This window comes from Phodopus roborovskii, unplaced genomic scaffold (assembly GCF_943737965.1).
Source record: "Phodopus roborovskii unplaced genomic scaffold, PHOROB, whole genome shotgun sequence".
Taxonomy (NCBI): domain Eukaryota; kingdom Metazoa; phylum Chordata; class Mammalia; order Rodentia; family Cricetidae; genus Phodopus; species Phodopus roborovskii.
The window spans coordinates 5,123,641-5,149,346 of NW_026126550.1; the positions used below are offsets into that span (position 1 = coordinate 5,123,641).

The 25,706-nt window shown below is 48.2% G+C and overlaps 1 protein-coding gene across 3 annotated transcripts; it reads left to right on the plus strand.

The window, feature by feature from the left end:
- On the plus strand, positions 1–25,706 carry Colec11 (collectin subfamily member 11). Of its 3 annotated transcripts, XM_051201273.1 has the most exons (7): positions 2–188; positions 3,598–3,753; positions 8,220–8,291; positions 20,715–20,786; positions 23,807–23,860; positions 24,922–25,017; positions 25,207–25,705. In XM_051201273.1, the coding sequence occupies exons 2-7, from the start codon at positions 3,621–3,623 to the stop codon at positions 25,596–25,598; spliced, it is 819 nt and encodes a 272-aa protein (XP_051057230.1). In that variant the 5' UTR covers positions 2–188; positions 3,598–3,620; the 3' UTR covers positions 25,599–25,705. The 3 variants fall into 3 exon arrangements, with proteins under 3 accessions (XP_051057231.1, XP_051057230.1, XP_051057233.1); XM_051201274.1 differs by lacking the exon at positions 20,715–20,786 and having other exon boundaries at positions 1–188; positions 25,207–25,706; XM_051201276.1 differs by lacking the exon at positions 2–188 and having other exon boundaries at positions 25,207–25,706.

Genomic DNA, 25,706 nt, shown 5'->3' on the forward strand with positions numbered 1-25,706 from the left:
AGGAAGCTCTTTACAGATAAGGCTGCAGGCTTCAGCAGATTCGCTGGGCTGTCTGACAGCCCAGGCACGGGTTCCCACTGAGTTGGACTGCAGCTGGGCTCTAAATAAGCAGCCATGAGGTTTCTTGGAGCAGTATCTGTATCAGCCGGGGACCGTCAGGACAGCACCTTCGCCTAGTGTGTGTCCAGGTAGGAGATGCTGCCCCAGGGACACTAGGTCAGGATTGGACAGGTGTTGAGGTATGGACAGGAGGGTAAATTTCCAAACAGAGCTGGAGGGTAAACTCGGCTGTGGAATTTGGCAAGGTGAGACTCAGATCCAAGCATCCTGCAGTTGGTCCCTAAATCAGACACTAGAGTTCCAGAGTTTGTTTAGCTCAGTAGTTAATGGAGGAATCTTTGAGAAACCAACAGAGGCAGACTGTGACCAGTCAGTCAGTCCATAGATGATGTGATTACAGACACTTGTTACTTAGTGCCCAGAGGTTGGAGTAGTCATGTCTAACTCCAATGGGGGAGTAACATATCCCAGACTACTACTGAGCGGTGTTTATGGGGTGACAGCTGAGTAAGCTCTGTCCAGAGACCTACAGCTCAAAGGCACACTCAGCAGTGGATCTCAGGTGCAGGGTGGTGGCAGGCAGGAAGGGACATTTCTCTCAAGGGAGCCATCTAACAGTGGACATCCAGTCTCCCAACACTGGGAAGAGGAGCAGCTTGAAAGGGCAGTTGCTTGTTCCCTGACACCGGGCTTTAGGACTGGCTGTTGTGACTGAGTGGCCCCAGGAGGCAGCTCCAAATTGAAATGGTTACATTTGTAGGCCATTGTATGGCACGAAGAGGCTTGATTTGGTGAGCACTCCTGCCTGGGAGGGCAGAGCTTCACACCTCCACGTTGAGTTTCATCTCTGATTTTGAGACATCTGTGCCAGAGAAGAAAGAAATCAGACAGATCTCACCATAGTGTTGGAGAGATACTCTCTGTAACCTCATGGTGGGGGTGGGGGTGTCCTTTTAGGACAGAGGAGGCTTCCAAGTGATGGTACTGCTCCCAGCAGACAGTCCAGAGTCTGTGGGACTCAGGGCTCCATTGTAGCTGTTTAATGGACAAGTCAACGTGTGTGTTTGGCAGTATGGTTCCCCCTTCCCAGTCCATTCTTACGTGTTTCTCTTGTGAATCCCACATTTACTTACGCTCTCCCCAGAAAGCAGTCTCTTTGATAGAAGCAAGGCCTTAAGTCTTTGGGCCCTGGCTGAGAGATAAGGGTGTTGTTTTTAAAAAGGTTTCAGGGTTGCTGCATAGTCTCCGTTTATAAAACCAAATTCCTTTCCTGAGAGGGGGCTGACCAGGACACAGACCAGCTTGCTGGTGGGCATGGCGCCTGTCCCTACCCTGTCCTGGAATGAACTGGAGGACAGGACAGGGCCCTGTCATATAAAGACACACAGGCAGGAAAATCAATAAGAGAGTAGATGGTGGATGAGGAGTCAGCTCTGGAGCATTCTGGGCCTCTGCTCTCCCTGCTAACCCGCTGTGGCCTGACCTTTAGTAACGGGAAAGAAAGTGATGACTGTCCTTCTGGACACCTGCTGTCTCTGGAGGAGCATTTTTGGCTTTGTTTTCTGAGACAAGGTTTCTCTGCATAACAGCCCTGGCTGTCCTGGAACTCACTCTGTAGACCAGGCTGGCCTCGAACTCACAGACATCCACCTGCCTCTGCCTCCCAGATGCTGGGATTAAAGGTGTGCATCACCACTGCCTGGCACATCCACTTCCATTTTTATTCCTATAAATGTGGTCTCCAGAGAAGAGCCAGGGGGTCCCTTTATAAAGTGTTGCCCTGATCAAAAGCTTCCGTCTTGCTTTGAGGGACCCCCCAAAGTAACTAACTAACAGTAACTAACACCAGACCGGAGTCTTCACTCTCTTCAGGGCTTTTTCTCACCAGGCCAGGCAACTTCTCCCCAAGCTCCATTCAAGAGGCTGCAGGCTACAGAAACCCACAGAGACAGCTGACCTGAACAAGGGGGAGCTCGTGGACCCTAGACTGATAGCAGGGAAACCAGCATTATACCGACCTCAGACCCCCCCCCCCCCGAACATGGGCCTCAGTTAGAAGGCCTGGGCAGTCTAAGGGACCTCTGACAGTGGAACCAGGATGTATCCCTGGTGCACAAAAGGACTTTGGGAGCACATTCCCAATGGAGGGACACTCCCTTAACCTAGAGGCAGGAGGGAGGGACTAGTCCCTACTCTAAATGATTTGACAGATTTTGTTGATTACTCCTGGAAGGCATCACCCTCCCTGTGGAGTGTATGTGTGTGGGAGGTGGAATGGGAGGGGAGGATGGGAGAGAGGGAGGGAGGGATCAATATGTAAAATAAAATAATAATAATAGGTTGCACACCTTCCTTGATGCTTCACGAGGGAGGCCATCCCTGACCCTGTCTCTAGAGGGCAGCACCTGCATGCCCAGGCCATCTTGTTTGCCCTGCCTCTCCTCCCTGGGGAGGATCGCTCTTTTCTGCTGCTTCTGGTTTTTTGTCTGTCTGTCTGTCTGTCTGTCTGTCTGTCTGTCTGTCTGTCTCTCTCTTTCTCTCTGAGACAGGGTTTCTCTGAGGCTTTGGAGGCTGTCTGGAACTGGCTGTTGTAGACCAGGCTGTTCTCTAACTTCTTCTGCCTGCCAAGTCCTGGGATCAAAGTCGTGTGCCACCGCCACCACCACCCTGGCCCTTTTGTCTCTTTTTAAAAAGGTTTATTGTTTTTGTATGTGCTCATGCCTGCATGTGTATACAGAAGCTAGGACATTGGGGCTCGCTGGAACTGGGGTTATGGGTGATTCTGAGAACTAAACCTGAGTCCTCTGTTAGTTCAGCAGATACTCTTAACCACTACCATCTCCCCTGTCCCTGGCTGTCTCCTTTGACTGGAAAGGAACTTTACTTCTTTCTCCACCTCAGCACCTGGACATATTGCTGAGTGGTTGACTGGCCCAGGGGATAGGTGCCAGGAAGCACCAGAGGTCTTCTGTGATGAATAACTGTGCGGTTATTGCTGTAATTGCTACTGTGTGGTTCCGGTGTTCCCAGGGGACCGTCCACCCTGCTTCCAGGCCCAGGTTTGCCTTCTTGCTTTTTATGTACCCTTCCCCTTCTTCTTGCCACTACTGTTGGTCTTTCTTGTTCCTTCTCTTCTTTCTTTGCTTTCAAGCAGTCCAGCGTGGATCTCTGTACAGGGCTAGACCCTCTCAGATGTACTCCAAGCTCTGCAGGATGTCATGCGTCAGGGCCTTTGTCTTCTTTGAGTTTCTGCTGTTAGGATGAGAAGAGCCTCCTGGGCAGGCATGGTGCTCAGTGATTTGCTCTGAGGAGGGCAGGACAGTCAAGTAACCTTCAGCAAAGGCGTAGGGAAAGGGTTCTGGGCACACATGGCACCCTCGCTGCCTGGAAACTTCAGAGACTCTCAGTGGAAGTTGGTAATTGGTGTGTAAGTGAGCCGCCATCGAGAGAGGGAATGCATGAGTGTGTGGTCTGCTGTTTGCAAAGTGCTGCCGTCTGTGTCAGATCCTGTCACTGTTTATGTCTTCCCTCTTCCAGGAGGCAGTGTCCTGCCTGCACTCATGATGACGAGGGACCTGGCTCTGGCAGGCATGCTGATTAGCCTGGCTTTCCTGTCACTGCTGCCATCTGGATGTCCTCAGCAGACCACAGAGGACGCCTGCTCTGTGCAGATTCTTGTCCCTGGCCTCAAAGGTAATTGCTCTTCTGCTGCTCTGCCGCTACCCTGGTCACGCCTCCGGGTGTCTCAGTCTTCTGCATGGCTTGACACTTCAGCACAAATTCACAAAGAATGAATGGCTCTGGTCCAGGTGCATCCTGGGAAATCTATCCACCTCTTGGGCTTGTGATTCCTTGACTACTAGATCAAAGTCCCACAACACTTAAACTGTTTCTTTTCTTTTCTTTTTCGAGATAGGGTTTCTCTGTGGCTTTGGAGCCTGTCTTGGAACTAGCTCTGTAGACCAGGCTGGTCTGGAACTCACAGAGATCCTTCTGCCTCTGCCTCCCAAGTGCTGGGATCAAAGGAGTGTTCCACCACCGCCCGGTCATTTAAACCTTTTCTAGTCAAGAAATTGCGGATTTCTCATTAGTGATATATATGCAACACAGCCTTCACCTCGGGAGCCTTGTGTGAGGGTTGTGTGGCTCATATGATCTTGTCCAGGATGAGCATGAACTGGAGAGCTGAGGTCCACCAGCCTCTTTCCTCCTGCTACAGTGTTTACATCCCGTGGCCTGTAGAGATGATTGTCTGCTTGCAGACACATTTGCAAATAGAGCAACAGTTCAATGGTATCTGTGACTTTTCTTCAAACCATAATGAAGGTATCAAAGTAGTCCTTGTCCTTCTTGAAAATGACGAGCACACTATAAAGATTCAGGTATTATGCTGTCCTGCCTGCCTTTGTCACCTGACGGAATGCACTCAGGCAGTACCCTGGTCAGCCCTAGGTTCCATGATGGTGCAGACTGCACGCAGGTGCAAAGGACCCCTTTAAAAGACAGACCCCGCCCACTTATGCTCTCTTTTTCAGCTTTCTGCTCTCTCTTCCCGCTGTGTGTTCCCCCTCCCCACAGGATTTTCCTATCTCCCTCTTCTCTTCTGTCCTGTCTGTCTCTTTATCTCTTTCCTCCCCACCCCCTTCCTTTTCTAATAAAACTTCTTACTAAGCTCTGCCTGCCTGGCATGTTTGTCCCCCACCTCGGTCACCCTCGCCTGCCATGTTTCCCCACGAGCTTTATCTTAACACACACACCTTCATAGTTGGGTCAGACATTATCAAAGCGTGACCCAGATGAAAGCTTTGAGTTCGCAGATGTAAATCTGACTTGACAGGGCACAAGCGGTGAATTATTTCTCCGAGGGAAGAGAAAGCTATTGACAGTGGCAAATGAGATGGCATCTGAAATGTCAACCTGACCTAATAGAAAGATGGCTGGGTCAGAGCTCCATGGTTGGGAGCGGGGGGGGGGAGAGCGAAGAGGGCCTGTGGAGCTGGGCTCTCTGTGGCTTGTTTATCAACACAGATAAGGAGTCCCTCCCACCCCCACTGAGCTTTCGCCAGTACTGAGAACATCTTTGATCTTGATGGCCACTCAGGGTTGCACTCCAAGGCCTCCTGGAACAGCTAGACATAGAGTCAAGCTTCCAGGCAAGGTCCCCATTGACTTGGATGTGGCCCAAGCTTCCAGGCAAGGTCCCCATTGACTTGGATGTGGCCCTTTAGAGGCAGAGGTCAAAAATGTTTTTGAGGCAAAGGGTCTCACTATGGAATCCTGACTAGCTGGGGACTCCACATGTAGAGTAGCCTGTGTTAAACTCACAGGACTCTGCCTGCCTCTGCCTCCCGAGTGCTGAGATCAAAGGCGTGCACCTCCACCATCTAGCAAAAACAACTTTTTTTGACAAAGTAGTCTCAGGACATGATATAATCATGGACAGAGCTGAGGACCTGCATTACGGATGGGTGGGGATGCTTCCGAGCCTGGGCATCAAGGTGGGTTATTGGCGGGGGTGGGGGGGATCAGCAGTGGGAATCAGGGGTCTTGTCCCCTTCTTCCCACTGTGGGTGAAATGGGAAGATTATCTGTGAGAATGACATTTAAATGAAAGGGCTTTTCTCATCAGTTGAGAGGGATAAAAATTCTTCATGTGGAGGTGAACCTTTAGCATTGTTCCAGGTGATATCAACCTTGGGTCTTTCAAGAGGGTCTCTCATTGACCTAGTGTTTACCAATTACTCTAGTATGACTATATGACTAGCCAGAGAGACCCAGAGATCCTCCTGACTCTTTCTCCCCAACACTGGGATTACACATGTGTGTGCTACTATGTTTGGCTTTTTAAATGGAGTTTGGGGATCAACTCCAGTGCTGTTTGTGGTGGCAAACACACTACTCAAAACTATTATTCCATTCCCCAACCACCATGTTTTAAAATGTTTTCATTGGTACGTTATATCTTATTCCTGCTATATAGTATGATAAGTGCTGTTTCAGGGTGTTATGGTGAGTTGGGATCAATATGAACGGTTTTTCAAATACAGGAGAGACAGACACCAGACACAAAAGGAGGTCAGGTGGAAGTTGTGTAATGAGCGTAGTGTTCCTTTTGCTTTCTTTTTAAAGGGGCCATCAGGTAAGTGACAGCAGTGGATGGACGATGGTCTCGTTCTCTCAGCTTTACCCTAATCCAGGTTCCGATGCCCAAAGAAGCTGTGGTCAGGCCCAGAGCCTGCACTTGGCTCATGACTCAGCCATCATAGCTCATGTCTTCACCAGTGTACACCCCCTGCCTCAAATGAGTGAGGGTCATGTGTAAGTTCTAGGAAGTTTCTAGGAGGCTTCTAGAAAAGCTGGAAGGTGTGCTTACAGTTACCTTTCAGTGAGTACCGACAATGCACCTGCTGTGGTTGAGGCCTTCTTTCGGGTGCTCTGGGACACCAGCCCCATGAAGAGAAGAGCCATAGTAGCTGCTTCTGGTGACACACAGAGCGATGCATGCACTAAGAAAGAAACACTTCCCCACCCTTGCTCATCTTTGATGGCCTTCTGCACTGGTGGGTTTTGCTGTTGCTCCTCTGTGGGTGATCACATTGTCCCCTGAGGTTCAGCCTCAGCCTGGCCCCAGCAGGCTCATCTGGAGAGCCTTTGATTCATTCCCTTTTGCCTGTGAGCCTTTCCTCAGAGCACTGCTCTGCTCTGCCTTCTCACCACACAGTTTCAGCTAAAAAGCCGCTTCAGTGGGGAGACATCTGATCTGATGCATGTGATGTCACTTTTGCTGAAGTTAGTGCCTCCTTCTATCCCGTATCCTGTGCAGCTAATGAGAATTCTCACGTCAATCTGACTTAAAGTATTTTTCCTCCTGGACGGCTCACAGAGCTTTCTCTTTGTTGTTGACGCTCATTTGGCACTGTCGCTGACATGTCTTCACTATTTGGCCCTGATTTTTCCCGTGTGGTCCTCTGCAGGCTTTTATTGTGTTCTTGCTTTCATGCACCGACCCCTACCCCCAGTACTGGAAAGTGTATCTGGCAGCTCTTTACAGGCTCTGGGGCGTTACATGTCACTCTCTTCCTCTCTCTGTCTCTCTGGGATTCTTGTGAGATGGGTTGGGGCATTTATGAGTTGTTTTTTCTTTCTCTTCCATCTCAACTTGATAACTTCAAAACAAAACCATCAAGGTTTCACAGTTGAGTGTTCCTTAGTGAGCAGAAATTCTGGCCCGAATGTTTTGTCTCCTGGGAAGCGAGTGAGCTTTTTTCCAGCCACTGCTTTCTATCTGTGAGGGTGAATTTCAAGCAGAAGATCCCCAGTGGGATTGCTGCCACACACCATCATGTCTCTCTCTCTTTGACAGGGTTTCACTATGTAGCCCTGGATAGCCTGGAATTCTCAATATAGACCAGGGTGTGTAGACCAAGAGGCAGAGACATGTGGATCTCTGTGAGTTTGAGGCCAGGCTGGTGTATAACTCAGGGTAAGCCTTTGGTGACTTTCTGTCTTTTAGAAGGAGAAAAACAATATCAAATTTGTGTTGTAGGAAGGTCTGATCAGGGTTAGGTTGGAGTTGAGGATAGAGAATAGGTCCCCTGGTTCTCTGTGACTCTCCTCATACCTGCGTACTCATCTTGTCAGAGATCCTGACTGCTTATTTATGCCTCTGACTCTTTACCTAGCCACTGGGCCCCAGAACATGGTCCCAGATAGCCCACAGAGAAGGCCACCATGGGTTATGCTGAGAGGACAAGGAAATGACCAGTGGACACCCCAATCTGATTTCCCCAGCATGTCACCAGGCCACATGTTTCTCTGGGGGACACCTAACAGTTACATTCTTCTTGTTGTTGGAGCAGTGTGGAGAGCCCTGTGGTGGGAAGATAGATCTGGAACCAGCCCAGAAGGGACAGTAGATAGAGGGGAAAACATGTTCCTGAAAAATACAGCAGTGTAGGGTAAGTGCATCCTGAGGTTAGACCCAGGTACCTAGAGCTCACCCCAGTGATGCTGGTTGCAGTTTAGGGTACGGTGGGCAGGGAGTAGGGCCAGATCGGGTACCATGTGTGAGAGCCTTCCTAATTCTTCTGTATGGGTGCATAACACCATAGCCCTGTCCTAGCCAGAAAGTGCCTAAACAGATATGACTTCTTCCACAGGGGATGCAGGAGAAAAGGGAGACAAAGGAGCCCCAGGACGGCCAGGAAGAGTCGGCCCTACGGGAGAAAAAGGTACTCACAATTCCAGCCTCCATGGGGAGAAGAAGGGTGGGAAAGGACAGAGCTCTCCTGAGATGGAGTTTAGGAAAGGAAGGCACAGTGCTGGCCTGCAGGGCCCTGAGGAAGACCTGTGCCCTTGAAACACAGCAGTGATGCTCTGGGAATACCAAGGTTCAGGATCATGAGTAAGCATCATATGAGGAGAGTGCAGCCATGAAGGTGGCATGAGGAAGGAGCAGGGCACAGGCTAGGGCATGGGAACAGCAGTGACCCACCTACCGAGGGGAATGGGCTGTGTGGAAGCAGTTGTATGCCACCTGGTGTGGTGCTGGGAATATAGCTCCAGTCCTCAGGAAGAGCTGTGTGCTCTTAACCACTGAGTGGGTTCTGCCTGTGGAGGCTCAACTGGCATACTTAAAGGAGCTAGAGCATGTGTGTGAAGGAGCCAGAACATACATACGCAGGGTTGACAACATTCATGGAGAGGGATGAGAGTACCCAGGTAGAAAATCAGGCTTTGGATACTGAATTAGCCACATCACACACAAAAGGGAGGATGTCCAAGGGAAGGGGCTAGAGGGTACGGGTGTCCCAGTTTACATTCATGGGATGGAATTTGAACATGCATGGAATGAAGGTGATTGCACAAGTAAAGAGCCACCGTAACAGCCGGCTCTCAGTGTGTGTGGCTGTCAGCCATAGGATGGCATCGTCTTTACTACTTTATATTTTTAAATGCTTTATTATTTAAAAAGAAATATCTATATCTATCTATCTATCTATCTATCTATATATATATATATATATATATATATATATATATCTGCCTGCATGTGGGTTTTGTGCACCTGAGAGCGATGTCTGTGTAGATCAGAAGGGAGTTTGGTTCCGCTGGAGCTGGAGTTACCTGCAGTGGCTACTGGGCCTCCTGAAGAGCAGAGTTCATTCATTCTCTTACACGATTTATTTCTATTGTTTTAGTTGTGTGTGTGTGTGTGTGTGTGTGTGTGTGTGTGTGTGGTGGTATGTGTGCATGAATATGAGTTCCCAGAGTCCCCTCCAGCCTCTGGATTTATACGTCTCACAACTGCAAACATGACCATATCTGTAGCTGGGTTTGACCTTCAACTTGTGCCAGTATCCTTTTATTTACAGTGTATCCTTGGCTTGTGAGTGTTCTGGTAGCCTCATCAGGACCCTCTGTTCTTCTAGAACATTCTCCTATTATTGCTTTCTCTCTGTCACTTGTAATGTAGATGCTTTCCTTAGCTAACCTGAAACTGATTCCTGAAGGCAGGGTTTAAATGACTCCACCAGACCCAAGATAAATGATAATTAGGTATTTATTAGGGAAGCACTTACACAGACAAGAGTAAATAACTGCTGTGGTTTTCCTGCTCCAGAAGATGCAGTCTCCGCATTTTGCATGATCTCATTGCAACCCAAGAGCTCCAACCAGCTCTTCCTCTACCTTATAATAAGGGGTCAAGTCTGAACGTGAAACCACGCCCAGAGGGTGTGGCCACTACTACAAGTTCCCTGGCAAAGCAAGATGCCACTACAGATTCTCACTATGTCCAAATTGGGCACTGTTGCGAAAGTCTGGGAGCCGATGGATGGAGCCTCTACTGTGTTATCTCAATGCCACTTCCCTCTTCACGTCTCAAACAGACTCAGTTGCCAGGCAGCAAATCAGGCAGCAGGGACCAAGTACCAGGCCTTGCTGCTCCTCACTTTCTGTCTGGCTAACTTCCAGGCCCACTCTGAGGTGTGAGCTGCCCTCCCCACCAGCCTGCAAGCTTTACAGATGTCTGCTCATGGTAGTGCTGTGGCAGGCCCTCCTGGGGCCTCTGGCTCCATCTGTTGGGGATAGTGCAACTCTCCTCTGTTGTCTCCTGGAGGCTAGAGAAACCTTTCTTGGGGACTAAGATTCCTGGCACTTTGCTCCCCTAGACATGAAAGTAGGGCCCAGGCATGTGCCTCTGCCCCAGTGTCCCCTTGAAGAGGCCCACACACAATGCCAAGGCCTGGAGTGCGTTCCCTGCTTGGTGCCACACTAAGGTTTTTTGCGTGTTAGTACTGTATTCTGCCTCCTGAAGGAATCTGACTCCCTCTCTTTCTTCCTCCACATCCATTGTCTTGCTGCTGTGTCCAGTGTCCAGTGTGTAAAATAAAGGTGGTCACCCATTCCTACAGTTCGGCACTCAGGAGAGAGACTGTGACAGAGAGACACAGAGAGAGAGGGAGAGAAGGGGAGAGAGGGGGAGGGAGAGAGGAAGAGAGAGGGAGGGAGAGACAGGGAGACAGAGGGAGATATAGAAAGGGAGAGGGAGGAGGGAGAGGGAGGGAGAGGGAGGGAGACCATGAGGAGTCCTTTATAAACATTAAGGGGAGCTATGAGGTCTGACCTCTCCATCCAAGTGTGGGGCTAGCAGGCACCTCACTACCTTGTTAAGTAGTTAACATTACTGCATGAGTCATCATTATTGATTGGAGCCAGGTGGGGTGAGGTGCATAGTTGATATCACAGACCACTAGGGTTGGGTTCCAAGTAGTTGGAGTCTCATTGCTGATGTGGAATTTTCTGATTCTCTTTTTCTGGGCCACGGCTTCGTGTATCACAGGCTGGCCTTGAGCCCACTGTGCAGCCGAGGATGACTTTGAAATCATCCTCCCTACCCAGCCTCCTGAGTGTTGGGTTTACAGGTGAGCACCACCACACCCGGTGCAGCGGCTGCCTTTCCTGTTGTTGTGGTAGGATACCTTGACCAAAGTGACTCTAGGAAGGGCTTGACTCACAGTTTGAGATTAAGGTCTGTCATCTCTAGCATTGGCAAAACTTGAAGCCACCTTTTAGGTAGGCCACCACTTCATGAGTAGCCTGATCTCACGTAAATAAAATCTACGGGAAAGAGGCCCCAGGTGCAGCACCTGTGGCTTGGGAGCAGATCTGTTAAGTGACACCTTCAAAGGATGCTATGACGGATGCTCAGTGAGTGCCACCATTGAACAGACCCGGTAACCATTCCTTTTGTATTTGACACCAGTGTGGACGTGGGCTGATGGGGACAGATGTACATGGCTTTCAGTTTCATGTCTCCGGGGCTCAGTCTGACACTGGTAGCCTGAGAGCGCTCCCTCCATCAGTTATCTCAAATAGATCTCGAGATGTAATATCTTTAAACATCTTTGAAGTCCCTGGGTGACCTAGACTCTGGCTGAGCTCTCCCCCCTAGTAAGCGAGCTGACCTTCCTGAGTCTAGGGAGGTCTGCAAGTTCCCATGCTGGGCTGTAGCCTCTATAGAGCATCAGCCTCAGGAAGGCTTGCATTAACAGGCCTGGGTGCTGCAGTGGCAGGGTGTGTTTCCCAGGGCAGTGGGCTCCCCACCCTGGGTCTGGACAGCCCATCTTCCACCAGATGTAATTTCTGCCCATCTGGGACTACTATGGAGGAAGTGGCTGCAGAGTAAGCAGCACCCTGCCAGGGAGGAAGACAGAGCCTGCTGGTGAATTGCCTTTACTGAAACAAAGCCAGGCAGGATGGAGCCAGCAGAACTGCCTGCTGTCATCTGCTGTTTATTGAGGCAAGAACAGCATCTGCATTTTGGGTTGTATGCTGTTTGGCAGGTGTAGAGTGGCTCTGCTGATGTGACCTGATACATGTGTGTTGTCCCAGATTTTTCTGTCTGGTCCCCAGACTTAAGCTGTGACAAGAGCGGGTGGCTGCCTTGTTTCCTCCGTAGAGGCTGGAGCCCCTCCTGGCACAGACAGTGGAGGGCAGCTGCACCAGCACCGGCTGTCATGCGCTGTAACATGCTGCACACACCATCCTTCATAAAAATCGCTGAGGAGGCTGAATTGCAAGTGCCCCTTTTGCCCTATCTCCACTTCAAAGGGCTCCGATATCTTCATTAAAATTAATATGAATCATGCACCTGCTGTGAGCTGCCCACCTGCTCTACTCCTCCTGCGTGTCTGGAGAACAAATGGGAACCACCCCGCTTCTCATTAGAGTAATGGGCTGTAAGGACTCGGCAGGTCACAATGGCTCCCAGCATTTGGAGTGTCTCAGTCAAGCTTCTCCACTTAAAGGCACAGGCGATAAACGTGTCTCAGTGCCACCGAGCATGTGTGCACACTGCATAAAGCCAGCTATCCTGAGAAACAGCTGGAAGACCTTCCTGGAAGTAGGAAGGAAATGCCAGCTTTTGTCTGAATCTCCTCCTGCAGGAGCTTTAGCCTTGTGCGGGCGCTGACACTTTGCCCACAGAGCTAAAACAATTCTGACCAGAAAGGGAGGATGAGAAGACAGTCTTGATGTCTCAGTGGTTTTCATCTTCTCTTCCTCCTCATCACATCCAAACAATAGGATATTCCTGGCTGCAGCAGCTGCCAATCCCGTGTTAAGCTATTAAGGTAGAGGGTCAGATATCAAAAGGTCTATGTGCCCTACCCCTGCTTTGAGTAAACAGGGTTCTAATCCAACTCTGTGCTAACCATGGGGTATGTGAGGATCGACCATTTAGCATGTATGTTCACACTCAAAGCATGTGTATTGTGTGTATATGTATATGATTATATGCAGGCACACCCAAAACATATGTAAATTACTATTTGTATGCTTATATGTAAGTGTGCATATATAAACTGTCATGTGTTTTTATGCCTACGTATATGCACATGTGTTTATGTGTGCAAGTACTGTGTATGTGTTTGCATTCACATGGATATTTGTGTGTCTGTATGGTACACATGTATCTTTGTGTGCACATATATGCATGTGAATTAATTCACATGTATTATTTTATATAGAGTACACAAATATTTGTAGTAGGGGAAACAGAGGTTTATTTAATTAATTATTTATTTTTTGTTTTTTTGAGACAGGGTTTCTCTGTATTGTTTTGGAGGTTGTCCTGGAACTAGCTCTGTAGACCAGGCTGGCCTTGAACTACAGAGATCCACCTGCCTCTGCCTCCCCAAGTGCTGGGATTAAAGGCGGGAGCCACCAACACCCAGCTGGAACAGAGGTTTAAAGAAGATTACAACTTGTCCAAGGTTAGTATCTGTGAAGCTGGATATGGTGGCTCATATCTTTAACCCCAGCACTTGGGAGGTAAAGGCAGGCAAATCCCTGTTAATTTAAGGCCAGCCTGGTCTATGTAGTTCTAAGCCAGCCAGAACTCTAGTGAATGGAGACTTGGGATTTGGGTCTGAGTGTAGTTTATGCCTGGAATAATGGAACAACTGGAAGTCGCCTCCCTTCTGGGCCTTACTTCTCTAAGGATGTAGAAGATGGCAGGGTCAATCAGCTTGTGCTGCCACAGTGGGCCACCAAGGAGTACTTGATTTGTTTCTTTGAACTCTGGAGCCTGGAAGTCCAAGACACAGGCTGGGCAGGGATGTTTTCTCCATGGCTTGAAGACATCTGCCCTTTTCCTGTATCCTCACATGCAATATACTCTGCATACTTGGTGTCTTCCATAAGGCCACCAGTGCTGTTGGATCAGGGCTTACATATAACCTATGACCTACGACGTCAGTGAGCATTCAGGACTCATTTGAGCGCAGACTTTTTAGATGGATTGTTCAGCTCATCAAAAGATGGGAATGGTGGGCTGGGGATGAAACTCAGTCATTAAAGTGCTTGCCACACAAGCACGTGGTCTGGAGTTCAATTCCCCAGAACCTGTGTGAAAAAAGTCAGGCACATACGCGTATCCACAGCACTGAGGAGGCAGAGCCAGCCTAGCCAAACTGGCAGGTTCCAGGTCAGTGAGAGACCTTGTTTTAATAAACACCTGGCCTCTGGCTTTCACATGCATGCACACACAAATGAACACATATGTATACACACATATAGCAATGAGAATGATATAACGTTAAGCTCAGTAGAGTCAGATCAATGTACTGTCCTGACACAGCATGCCAGAAAGTGTTTGTCCCTTAATGGTGGAGATGGCAGCAGACCTATACCTCTCTGCAGGCTCTCTCTCGCTCTTGCTGTCTTCAAGGACTAAGTAATGGGGGAATCTCAGGCAGACTGAAAGAAGCAGGGACAAAGCCAGTCCCATCAATCACCTGGGGCTGTGGTAAAGTGCAGGTGCATATCCACCCAGTCCCTGGGGCTGTCTGTGTGGCTTGTCACATTTCCAGACTCCTGAGTGCCTCCGCCTCTGATGATGAATGATTGTTTCTGGGGACACTGGGGACACGTGTGTCCCACCTGCAATGTGCCAGGTGCAGTTCTGGGTGGTGTGCTGACTCTCCAGCATCCAACTAGGGGCATACTGCCAACCCTGTTTCATAGGTGCAGACCTAGCGCAGAGGCCACTGAGCCAAGCTCTGAGCCTGTTTTGCCAACAAGGATGCCAGGCTGCTCTGTTTGAGGTGGCACAGAGCCTCCGAGCAAGGCCATCGGGGAGTGGGGATGAAGGGGAGAAGACAGACAGCTTGATTATGGGTATTTTCTTTCAAAGGCCTTTACTGCAGGATTTCAGCTTCTTGTTACTTTAAAAATGTATTATTTTCTGTGTATGAGTATTTTGCCTGCATATATATTTATATTTGATGGTCCACATATGTGCTTGGTTCTAGAAGAAGACATCAGATTTCTTGGAATGGGAGTTATAGATGATTGTGTGCTGCCATGTGGGTGCTGGGAACTGAACCCAGTCCTCTGAAAAAGCAGCCAATGCCCTTACCATTGAGTCATCTCTCAAGACACACACACACACACACACACACACACACACACACACACACACACACACACACATTATTTATTTATTTTGTTTTTTAAGACAGGGTCTTATTCTATCACATTCTATAGCTCTAGCTGGCTCTAAACCCATTATGTAGGCCAGGCTGGCCTTGAATTCATGGGGATTATAATATGAACCACCACACCCAGCTTACATGTTCACTTTTTTGAGGCAGGGTTTCATGTAGCCCAGGCTGGCCCCGAAATTACTATATAGTCAAGGATGACCTTACACTTCTGGTCTTCTTACATGTATCTCCTGAGTGCTAGGATTACAAACCATGCTTAGTTGCATGCTGGGAACTTTGTGCATGCTAAACCTCTGTACTGTAAGCCAGCCCCAGTTAGATGTTTTCTTTATAAGAGTTGCTGTGGTCATGCTGTCTTTTCACAGCAATAGAAACCCTAAGACAGAGAGATTAATAAACTTGCCCGGGTTGCTGACTAACCCTGATTACTCAGCTCCATAAGGGTAGAGAGGATGCGTAGACTCAGAGCTGCCTCAGTCCTTGTGGTGCTACTTTTCCTGCTTCCCCAAAACTTGGCACATCTTAAACCAATGGCATCAGTGTTTCATGGGAACTTGATAGCGCTGTTCAGCACTCAGGGTTCAGCACCCAAGAGGACCCCAAAAAGCTGCAAGCTGCTGCCTACCCAGGCCATCTGGCAGTATTGACTTTCTAGAGCTGAGAGACTCAGGTTTTGCCTCCCTTGTGTCCTTCGTATCTCTGTGCTGAGTTGCTGCTGTCTCCACTGTGTCTTGTTTTCCACACTTGCTCATTGTTCTGTGTACCCCAGTGGCAAGGCTTGGCACCTATGCTTCTCCAAGGGCAGGAGCTGAGTGTAGTGCCAGCTGGTACCAAGAGCCAAGTGTCAGCAACAGTTTTGAATTCATGTTCTTTCTGTATTACGAGCAGTTTCCCCACCAGCCTGGTCCCACAGCTGCACCAGCATCAAATCACACATAGAGATGCTGTATTAGTATAATTCTGTTAGCCAGTTACTAGCATTTCTTATTGGCTAGCTCTGTCTTAAATACATTTCTATTAATCTACGTGTCTCTATGTAATCTTATCTCACCGGAGAGAGGGTCTGGACCTCTGCTCTCTCAAGTTTCTACATCTTGAATCTCCTACTACATCTCCCAGAATCCTCCTTGTCTCCTAGTCCTGCCTATCTTACTTTCCTATTGGCCAATAGGGCTTTATTCATTAACCAATAAGAGAAACATATTTACAGAATGACATCTCCCATCATCTCCTCTTTTCTGTCTAAAATAAAGAGGACTTTAACGTAGTAAAATATATAACAAGACAGTTATCAAATAAGAACCATAGTTAACAATATTTAGTCCACTAACATTTAGCAAGATTTAAAGAAAATATTTCATCATCTATCCTGTCTTTGTGAGTCTAGAGTCTTATATGTAACTTATCTTTAATCCTAACTAAGGAAAACCATAATCATAACTACCTGTCTTCAACTCCTTCAAAGACCACAGAAGGATAGTATATAAACTCTAGAAATGACAGAGACAACTCGCCTGGTCAGTCACCTGAAGTTCTTCTGTAATGTTTCATCTTTAGCCCATAGGCCATAGTGTGTCTGGCAGACTCTCAGCAAAGCAGGAAACTTTAAACTGTTCATCTATATTGGCAGTTTGTCAGTCACTTTTCTCTGTGTCCTGCAGACTGTCTGGCAAACTCTTCCATGAAGCAGGAACCCTGTAGCAATGTCCATCTTGTATCAGCAGTCACTTTTCTGTGGGTTCTGCATGTCCAGTATAAAATCAAATAGTCCAGACAACAGCAGTATCTTGCCCAAATGGATAGTCTTGCCATATTGGAAGGAAACTCCATAACGAGTTTCTTCGATGTCCATCTTCCTTTTTGACGCAGTTGGTGTTGCCAGGAGCTGTTGTGCCTCACTGTTAAGAAAAATCCTAAACCATTTTAAATGCCATATTCTGTAGGTCTTTGAAAGGTTTGAAGAATGTCTATCCATTTGGAATATATCTCTATATATCTATAAAAACCTAACAAACCTAACTATAAGTTTTGACTATTATAGGTAACTATAATTTGTACTTAATTATACATTACATTTTTATAAACACAATACCTAAACAAGAGGAGAAATATACTTATCACAAAATTGACCTTAAATTTGTATCAATAAATGAAAATCCATTCCAAAACAAAGTATTCATTTCTATAGCATAATTCCCTTTTTACCTTTAAAAAGAGATTGGTTGTGATCATTAACCATTTATAACCAATTCCATTTAAATGAAAACAAACATAGACAATATTTGGGAATTTGGGCATCATTCTTTCTAAACTGCTTCCTGCTGATAAGGGGCACTGTCTTGGGGATCCTAAGAAGATGCAGAAATCCTGGCTGTACTGGTCTGCAAGGTTGCCTTGTCCCAGCTGTTTTGAATGTTGGATCACCTGCGACACTGCTTCAGCGGGTCTTGCTTGAGCAAGCCATGTCAGTCTGGAAGGAATCCACAGCTTTTTATTTTCTGTGGAAACAAAAATAGAAGTTCTTTTCCCCAATAACCTGTCCTTAGACTTAAATTTGGAAGTCAAAGTATTTTTAAAATATATAAATTGGATTAATCCAGCAGCATTTTTTTAAAACAGCTGTTGCTATTTTCTCAGAAGTCAAACAATATAAAGACAACAGGAAATAGCATACAGTATCCAGACTCTGTGAGGTTTTTATCTTTACGTGGCTTTTTTATTATTTTATTTTTTTCTATTTTTATTTTTTCATGTATTGAGAGAGTTAGGGATGGGTTGAAGCCAAGTGTCCTCAGATCAGCCTCAGATTGTAGCTGATTTATGACAGCCTGAAGGGTGCTAGACTCTCACTGCAGCCAGTGGACCGAATTGGACAATGGAGTGCTAATTGATTGTTCTGTTGAGGTGGGAATTTTGCAGGAAAGGAAAATCACCCTGAGGCATTTGTGATGCAAATGTTTTTCCTTCAGAGACTTTTGAGCCTCCTTATCCTGTCTGCCTGTTGCCTCTGGGACCTGATCTTCTACCTTGTGTGGCCAGAAGACTGAGAAGGCCCAGCTGTGGTGTGACTTTTCCCTTACCTAGCCTTGAATCAGTAAGACATTTCTCAAAGGGAAGCAGCCTCATTGTGGACAGGAGACCTGGATCCCTTCCCATCTTTCCCTACACAACATACAACAGACTACATGTACACTCAGGAACCTCAATCCCACCTGCCTTGTGGTAGCAGACAACTAATCTCTCAAGGTTTTGGGCATTCAATGGGAGCTGGCCTTTCCAGGGTGATTGCCTTTTATTTTCTAGGACCCAACTACCCAGCCTTTGTCCATATGGGAATGTGGCAAGCTTGGGTATTGGAATGACCCATCTATTCTTTATACAGTGGGGTGGAGTGTACCCAGCTGTCAGGTAGACAAGCTGAGCTTTATTTCCCCCAAACATGCGGTGGTCTGGGCAGGCATGCTCACTGGCTGGCACAGGGTGGGGGACAGTGGGCTTGGACTCCTGTATGTGGGGAACTACTGTGCTCCCACCGCCACTTTGGGGCTACAGCAGGTCATTTTGACGTGTCCAAACTGCGGCATCTAGGCTGCCTGCAGCCAAAGACAGCTTCAATCACAGCTCAATGCAAAATCACAAATATAACTCAAAATCTAAGATATTTTTGTGACTTCTTTAAAAACACAGTTGCATGGCCTAGCATGAACCGTGCAGATGTCAGGGGAACGTTACAGCCTCAAAAGACTAGAGAGGATTGCTAAGGTCTCTCCTTCCTTCCTTGTTCCTTAACTCATTGACCAAGACACTGTTTGCCCTGGCCTCAGCCCTTCTCCCTCTGAACACCGCCCCTGCATAGGGCTTCATGGAGTTGCCACCCAGTCTGCCTCCCACCTTTTCTGGCTCCTCCTAATCCCTCTAGATTCTTTCTCTACTGGTGTGAAGCTCTACTCTGCCCTCACCTTACATCCCCCCACGGAGTTGTTGTCCATCCCACACACCTGCCAGTTGGTAGGCTTCTTTTCTCTCTCCCGGATGCTGTCTGGCTAGTGACCAGCTGGCCTCTGTGCCTCATTTCTCCTCAAGTGCGGCTCGGTTTCCCAACCAGGAATCTGATCTCCCCCTCTCCTCTTCCTGACTCTCAGGGATTCCCACTGCTCCAAGGATGCACATGCTCTCTCAGATGCCCCCCCCCTCGGTCACCAGATGAGGCAGGGCCCCTTACCCGGGCCACTTCAGGGCCTCCTTTCTCTCCTACAGCTGCACCTCTTCCCTGGGCTTCACTTGTCAGATTGTTCCCTGTGTCCTCAGCTCACACTCTGTATCCTCCCAGATCAGTGACTTTCTCTGCCCTTCCACCCATACAGATTTCACCTATCTCTGTCTCCCCAGATACCAGGGAAGCAGACAGCTTTCAAGTCAGCAGATCATGGCTCTTGACCTTGTTCTGTGATCAAGTCACTTAATCCTAGAACTACCTATGTAGTTTTAGAAGCAGTAAAGGAGACATGTGTTCATGAATGTGCTTCGCATGCAAACACTTTGTTCTCCTGTTCCTTCCAAGCATGGTGTGTTTTCTGATCAGGCAGTGCTCTGTCCTTTGAACTCCATCTGCTCAGCACTAAGGGAACATTCCATCCGCTCCAGCACCCAGAGGCCCTTGGAAAGTGCTGTGCCATCAGGTGCTTCAGCAGCACAAAATGGAGTCCTCTTCCCTCCTTCCTGTCTTGAGAGCTATCCACATTAAGCTTCTTTTTGTCTCTGTAACCCTAGGGGCAACAGAAGACCAAAAGGTCATGTCATCTTGACCACACCTTGAGCCTGTCCTGTCCCAGGTGAAGTTGGTGCACAGGCTTCTCTGTATGCCTGCTTGCTGTTTGTGCTTTGGTGTCTCATCAGTGGGGATCTCTGAGGAAGTAGGGACGCTCAGGGAAGGACATGGCATTGAGAAATGTCTTCTGCCTTGACTTGTTGTGGGTCTGGGATAGGACAGCTGGCCACATCTTTATTTCAGTGATCAGTGTTCTCTGGGGAAAGCAAGGCCATCCACTGCTCCTTCTTGCAATGAGTGAGAGACTAATGATGCAAATACTTGCTGACAGGAAGCACACACACAGCAGGCACTGTGTAACAGACCTGCCACAAGGCATGTAGAGAGCATTCTGGTCTCTCCTCCCTGGGTCCTCTGTCTCCCACAGAACCACATTCAAATGCAATGGGAGGAGGTGCCCAGGGCTTTGTTTCCGAAGCATCTAGCTGTATCTGCATTCTAGAGTGATGCTTTTTGGTTTGGGTGTGAGAACAAGCTTGGGAGGCACTGTTGAACTAGGACACACACCAGGGACCTGCCATTCCTGACCCAGGCTCAGAGGAGAGCTGGCCTGTCCTCCTCCCTTCTGCGGTCTGTGTGACACATATCCTTTGCTAGAAACAACACCAATGGACTACCTTCGAGGAATCATATATGTAACAGTCATATATGTGCCCTTGAAGAGCTGTTTTTGTGCAGTCTCTTCCTGTGTATATGTGTACATATGTATGATGCTGAGGACAGACATCAGATCACCTGTGTGTATGTGATGGTGAGGAGGAGGTATGTCAGATCTCCTGTGCATCAATCAATTTTGGCCTTATTGTTTTCTACAGGAGACATGGGGGACAAAGGACAGAAGGGCACCGTGGGCCGCCATGGAAAAATTGGTCCCATTGGCGCTAAAGGTATTTGTGACACACTTCTTGCCCTATATTCCCTGATAGGCTCAGACAGAGCAGCGGCTGGCTGTGCCACTTTGCCTGGAGCTCTTGTTTTCATGTGTCACTCTGACAAACCCTGTTGCAGTACTCTCCCTACAGGGACACCAAAGGGATGTTGGCTCTGTGAACACCAGGGTGGGTGGAGCCACGCCAGCCTGTAGCAGTTAAAGCTTTTTAACCTCTTGGATGCAGGATCCAGATCCTGTGTTGAGCCAGAGTCGGAATCTTCTGCACATTTTCCTTATCGAGCATAATGAGATTATGAGAGACTCGTGTGGTCAGGATGATCTGGTTATGTCATGAATTGCTGTTTTCGCCCTTACCCCTAGCTTCATTTTTCCAACAGATGTGTTCTATTCTGAGCACCTGGGCCTAGGGGGACACAAGGGTCATGCAGCTCTCTGTGTGGTCTCACTGAAGTCTGCTGTGCTCCTGTGTGTGTGGGTTGGCCATGGGGAAGACTGAGCTTGGGTGGCCAGTGTCTGGCAATCAGAAGCAAGGGAGGAATTTGGTTGTGGTCTTCCCAGCTGTCTCCTGGGTTCTTACACTTCGGCAGGTTGGCTTGGCCCCCCGAGATGTCTTGGTTTGAAGTCTGAGCTGTGAGTTGGTTTGGGTGGTTTGCTGCAGCCCTGTGCTGTCCTTGCAGATAGAGAGACCAGGAGTGTTGGGGAGGTGGGCACTCTGCTTGCCTGTCTCTTCTTCGGGAAGAACCTGCTGCCAGACATCATCCTCAGGAGCATGGAGGGCTGAGGGACATTCAGGCTACAAAACCTTCCCAGAACCTCGATGAAGAATTATCTCATAAAACCTGCCATTTCAACCGTTCCAACTGCACAGTTTCAGTGGCACCAACACATTTACAATGTGATGCAACTATGCCCACTGTTCCCAAAAGCTTTATACCACCCCACAGAGATGCTGCACCATTAAGCATTAACTCCCTCTCCTTCCCAGTCCCTGACAACCCAGAGTCCACTTTTTGCCTCTGAATTTGCCCATGCTATATACCATACAACAGGATTCACTCTTTCTGGTGGTCTTGTTTCCCTTAGTACAATGTTCTCAAAATTCATCATGTTTTGTTTATCTAAGTATTGTGAGAATTCTTTCCCCAGGGAGACATAAATGATGTCTACCTCTTCCTCCTAAGGTTCCAAGAGCAAACCAAAGCACTATTTCACCAAGGTTTAACCTAGAGAACAAATGGATTTATTGGGCTTATTACAGAGCATGGGTGAGGCACTACTTGCAGAACTGTGGGGTCCCCAAAGCAGTGACATTAGAAAGTCACATCGACAGAATCTCCCCTCTATGGGAAGTTAACTGTCCATAGCATACATGCTCTGGTACCTCTGAGACTCCAAGGTCAAAGGAAATCAGGACAGAATGTAAATGGCTGGCAGGAGTGGCTGGAATCTCAGATAAGGGTCCAGTGACCCCCTGCATTCCCCCTTTCTCTGAGTGATGGGACATTAACAGCCAACACCTAGAGCAGAATCTCATGTAATTGGCTGGCAGGAGTGGCTGGAAGTCAGGTAAGGGTCCAGTGGTCTCCCCACCCCAACCCCCGCATTCCTCTGTTCTCTGAGTGATGGGACATCAACAGCCAACAGTCATGATCTGATGGCATCTTGCCAAATAGGCACAACTGGCCGGGTGAAGATTGTGGATGATCTGCCCAGAGGACTGAGTCCTACGCTGTAACCACCCAGTCTGTGGACCCTCAGGCCATCTGTCTCCATTGGCTGCTGTGGCCAACACTGTAATGAGTGATCGAGGGAAAGACAGAAGCAGTGCCTATTCTTTTCTACGTGGCATGTGTGCTGGGCAGATCTCCAGGTCTCACATGCAGACCAGGGCCACCCTTGTTTGGCTTTGTCTCCAGGGCTGTCCTCTTGGGTCCTGGCCAGGCTGAGATGCTGGAGGTCTTCAAGCACCTAACAGAACACAGGGATGAGCCCTGCTTAAATGCCTCTTCCCTCCTTATGTGAACAGACTGGTAATCTGCAGATGTGGAGCTCACAGCCCTTCATGGAGATGATTCTGTCCTCTGAGGGAGGATACATTAGGGATTTTAAAATGACTGCTGTACACACATGCGTATGCACGCATACAAAACACACACATACATGCGTGCACACACACACACGTACATGCACACGCACACACAAGCATGCACACACACACAAGCACACCATGACTTAATCTCACAGAAGCTGGGTAGCTCTGTTGCTGTCATTGTGTTCCATACTACTTGTGTGGTGTATATGTGTGTGTGTGTGGTGGGAATGTGTGTGATATGTATGTGTGTCTGTGGTGTGTGTGTATGTGTTGTGTGTGTGGTGTGTGTGTATGTGTGTGTGTGTGTGTGGTGTGTGTGTATGTGTGTTGTGTGTGCATGTATGTGTGTGTGTATGGTGTGTGTGTGTGTGTGTGTGGTGTGTTGAGATTAAAGGCAAGGGGTTTACTAGGAGGCTGGGCAGGGTCCTGGTGCCTGAGATCTCTGTGACACTATACTACCTGGAGAGGAACTTTATTTGCAATTTGGGATTATCAATGCTGTTTACACTTCCTGGCTCAAACTTTCCCTAAACTCACTCCACCTCCCATTTTATGTTCATCTGGATTTTCCTGTTGAGCTGGTCTACTGTCATCTGCTCACTTGGTGTTAAAATGTTGCCTGTAAAACATTCCCTTGAGGGCACCACACTCCCCAGAGGTGACTTCAAGTATGTCATTGGATGCTCCCCCAAAACCCACAGAATGTAAGTGCCCCTGTTTATAAGCTGCCTGAGGAGCTGTCTGTAGAACATGGCGATGGGGAGCGATGGAAAATGAGCCCAGACCCTCGTACCTGCCGTACAGCTCCATCACTGGGCTACATTCTCAGCTTCAATAAATAAGATTTTTAACCTGACACATTTCAATTCAAGGGACATTTCCCCATTTGAATTGTAACTTTACTTTTTCTTTTTATCGCCCAGGTGAAAAAGGAGACTCTGGTGACATTGGACCCCCTGGTCCCAGTGGAGAGCCTGGTATGACAAATCATAAACCATGGGGCTGGAATGGCCCAGAAATTTAAATCACTGGCTGCTCTTCCAGAAGACCTGGGTTCAGTTCCTATCAACCACATATATGGCACTTCACAAATTACAACTCCAGTTCTAAGGAATCAGATGCTCTCTTCTGGCCTCTGGGGTCGCTGTAGACAATACATGATGTACAAACATACATGTAGGCAAAACACCCATATGCATACTATCAAACAATTATAAGTAATAATAATAAATTAAAAAGAAAAGAAAAGGAAAGAAAAAAAGAAGCTACATGTGGCTGTACCAAACCCTGGGTTCCAAAACCGGATGGTGGTGCACACCCATAGTCCTATCAGTCATCAGGTAAAGGCAGGGGGTCAGAAGTTCAAAGTTATCCTTGGCTACATAGCTGTGCTACATGGGATCCAATCTCAAGACAAACAAAACAACAAAAACAATGTAATTAATAAGGGTAAGATGTCCATGCTACCATTGTGTACAACCCTAGTGAAACTCACTGGTTCACACAGATGCGCACGTGCGCGCACACACACGTACACACAGACGTGTTACACACAGACATGATGTTGGAAGGGAGGAGGGGATCAGTTGGAAAGAGTAGGAGGGGACAAGAGATGCTAACTGGATGAAGCTGATCAAAATACATCCTGTGCGTGCATGAAAATGTCAGAGTGAAGCCCATTATCGTGCATAATTAGCACACACAAACGAAAACATTTGAGAATCACAAAACTGAAACTGCAGTGGGCAGGAAAACAGGGAGCTCAAGTAGCTGATAACTTCTTGTCATGCTGGCTGTGCTGTGGGATAGTCCAGTCCCTGTTTCCCCTACTGTTTCAACTTTCTCAGGGTTGTAGTCTGTCTGCAAGGCATCATTCTGTCTATGTAGCAGGCTCAGCTATACCTGCACTAGAGATCAGGATGCTCGTTTCCTGATCCCTTTCTCTGTAGCACATGCATGTGGTGTGTGTGTATGTGTGTTTGTGCACACGCGAGTGTGTATACCCGTCTCATCCAAAACCACATGCTGCTTCTCGCAGGCATCCCATGTGAGTGCAGCCAGCTGCGGAAGGCTATTGGGGAGATGGACAACCAGGTCACTCAACTGACAACTGAGCTGAAATTCATAAAAAACGGTATGTTGGACTGAGGCCTCCCCCTTCCCTGCTCCTCCCTCCCCACTTCTCCCAGAAGCTGGACAGCAGTGGCTTCATTTGCTGCTCAGTGTCCACCGCTGCCCTGCCCAAGGCCGTGGTGTGGTGGAGTGCTTGAGTTTGTTTATAGAATTGCAAGTGCTGGCCTTTCAGCACTGCCCTCCCCTGCAGCTGTTGCTGGTGTGCGTGAGACTGAGAGCAAGATCTACCTGCTGGTGAAGGAGGAGAAGAGGTATGCAGATGCCCAGCTGTACTGCCAAGGCCGGGGAGGCACGCTGAGCATGCCCAAGGATGAGGCAGCCAACGGCCTAATGGCTTCGTACCTGGCACAGGCCGGTCTGGCCCGAGTCTTCATAGGCATCAATGACCTGGAGAAAGAAGGTGCCTTTGTGTACTCGGACCGCTCCCCCATGCAGACTTTCAACAAGTGGCGCAGTGGAGAGCCCAACAACGCCTATGACGAGGAGGACTGTGTAGAGATGGTGGCCTCAGGGGGCTGGAATGATGTGGCCTGCCACATTACCATGTACTTTATGTGTGAGTTTGACAAGGAAAACTTGTGAGTGCTGGCAGGCCGTAGCTCAGGGGAGACAGCCATCTGAACCCTATCCTTTAGAGAGACTCAGCCTTCCAGACACCAGTGGCCACAAGCTATCCCTGAGCATCAGTCA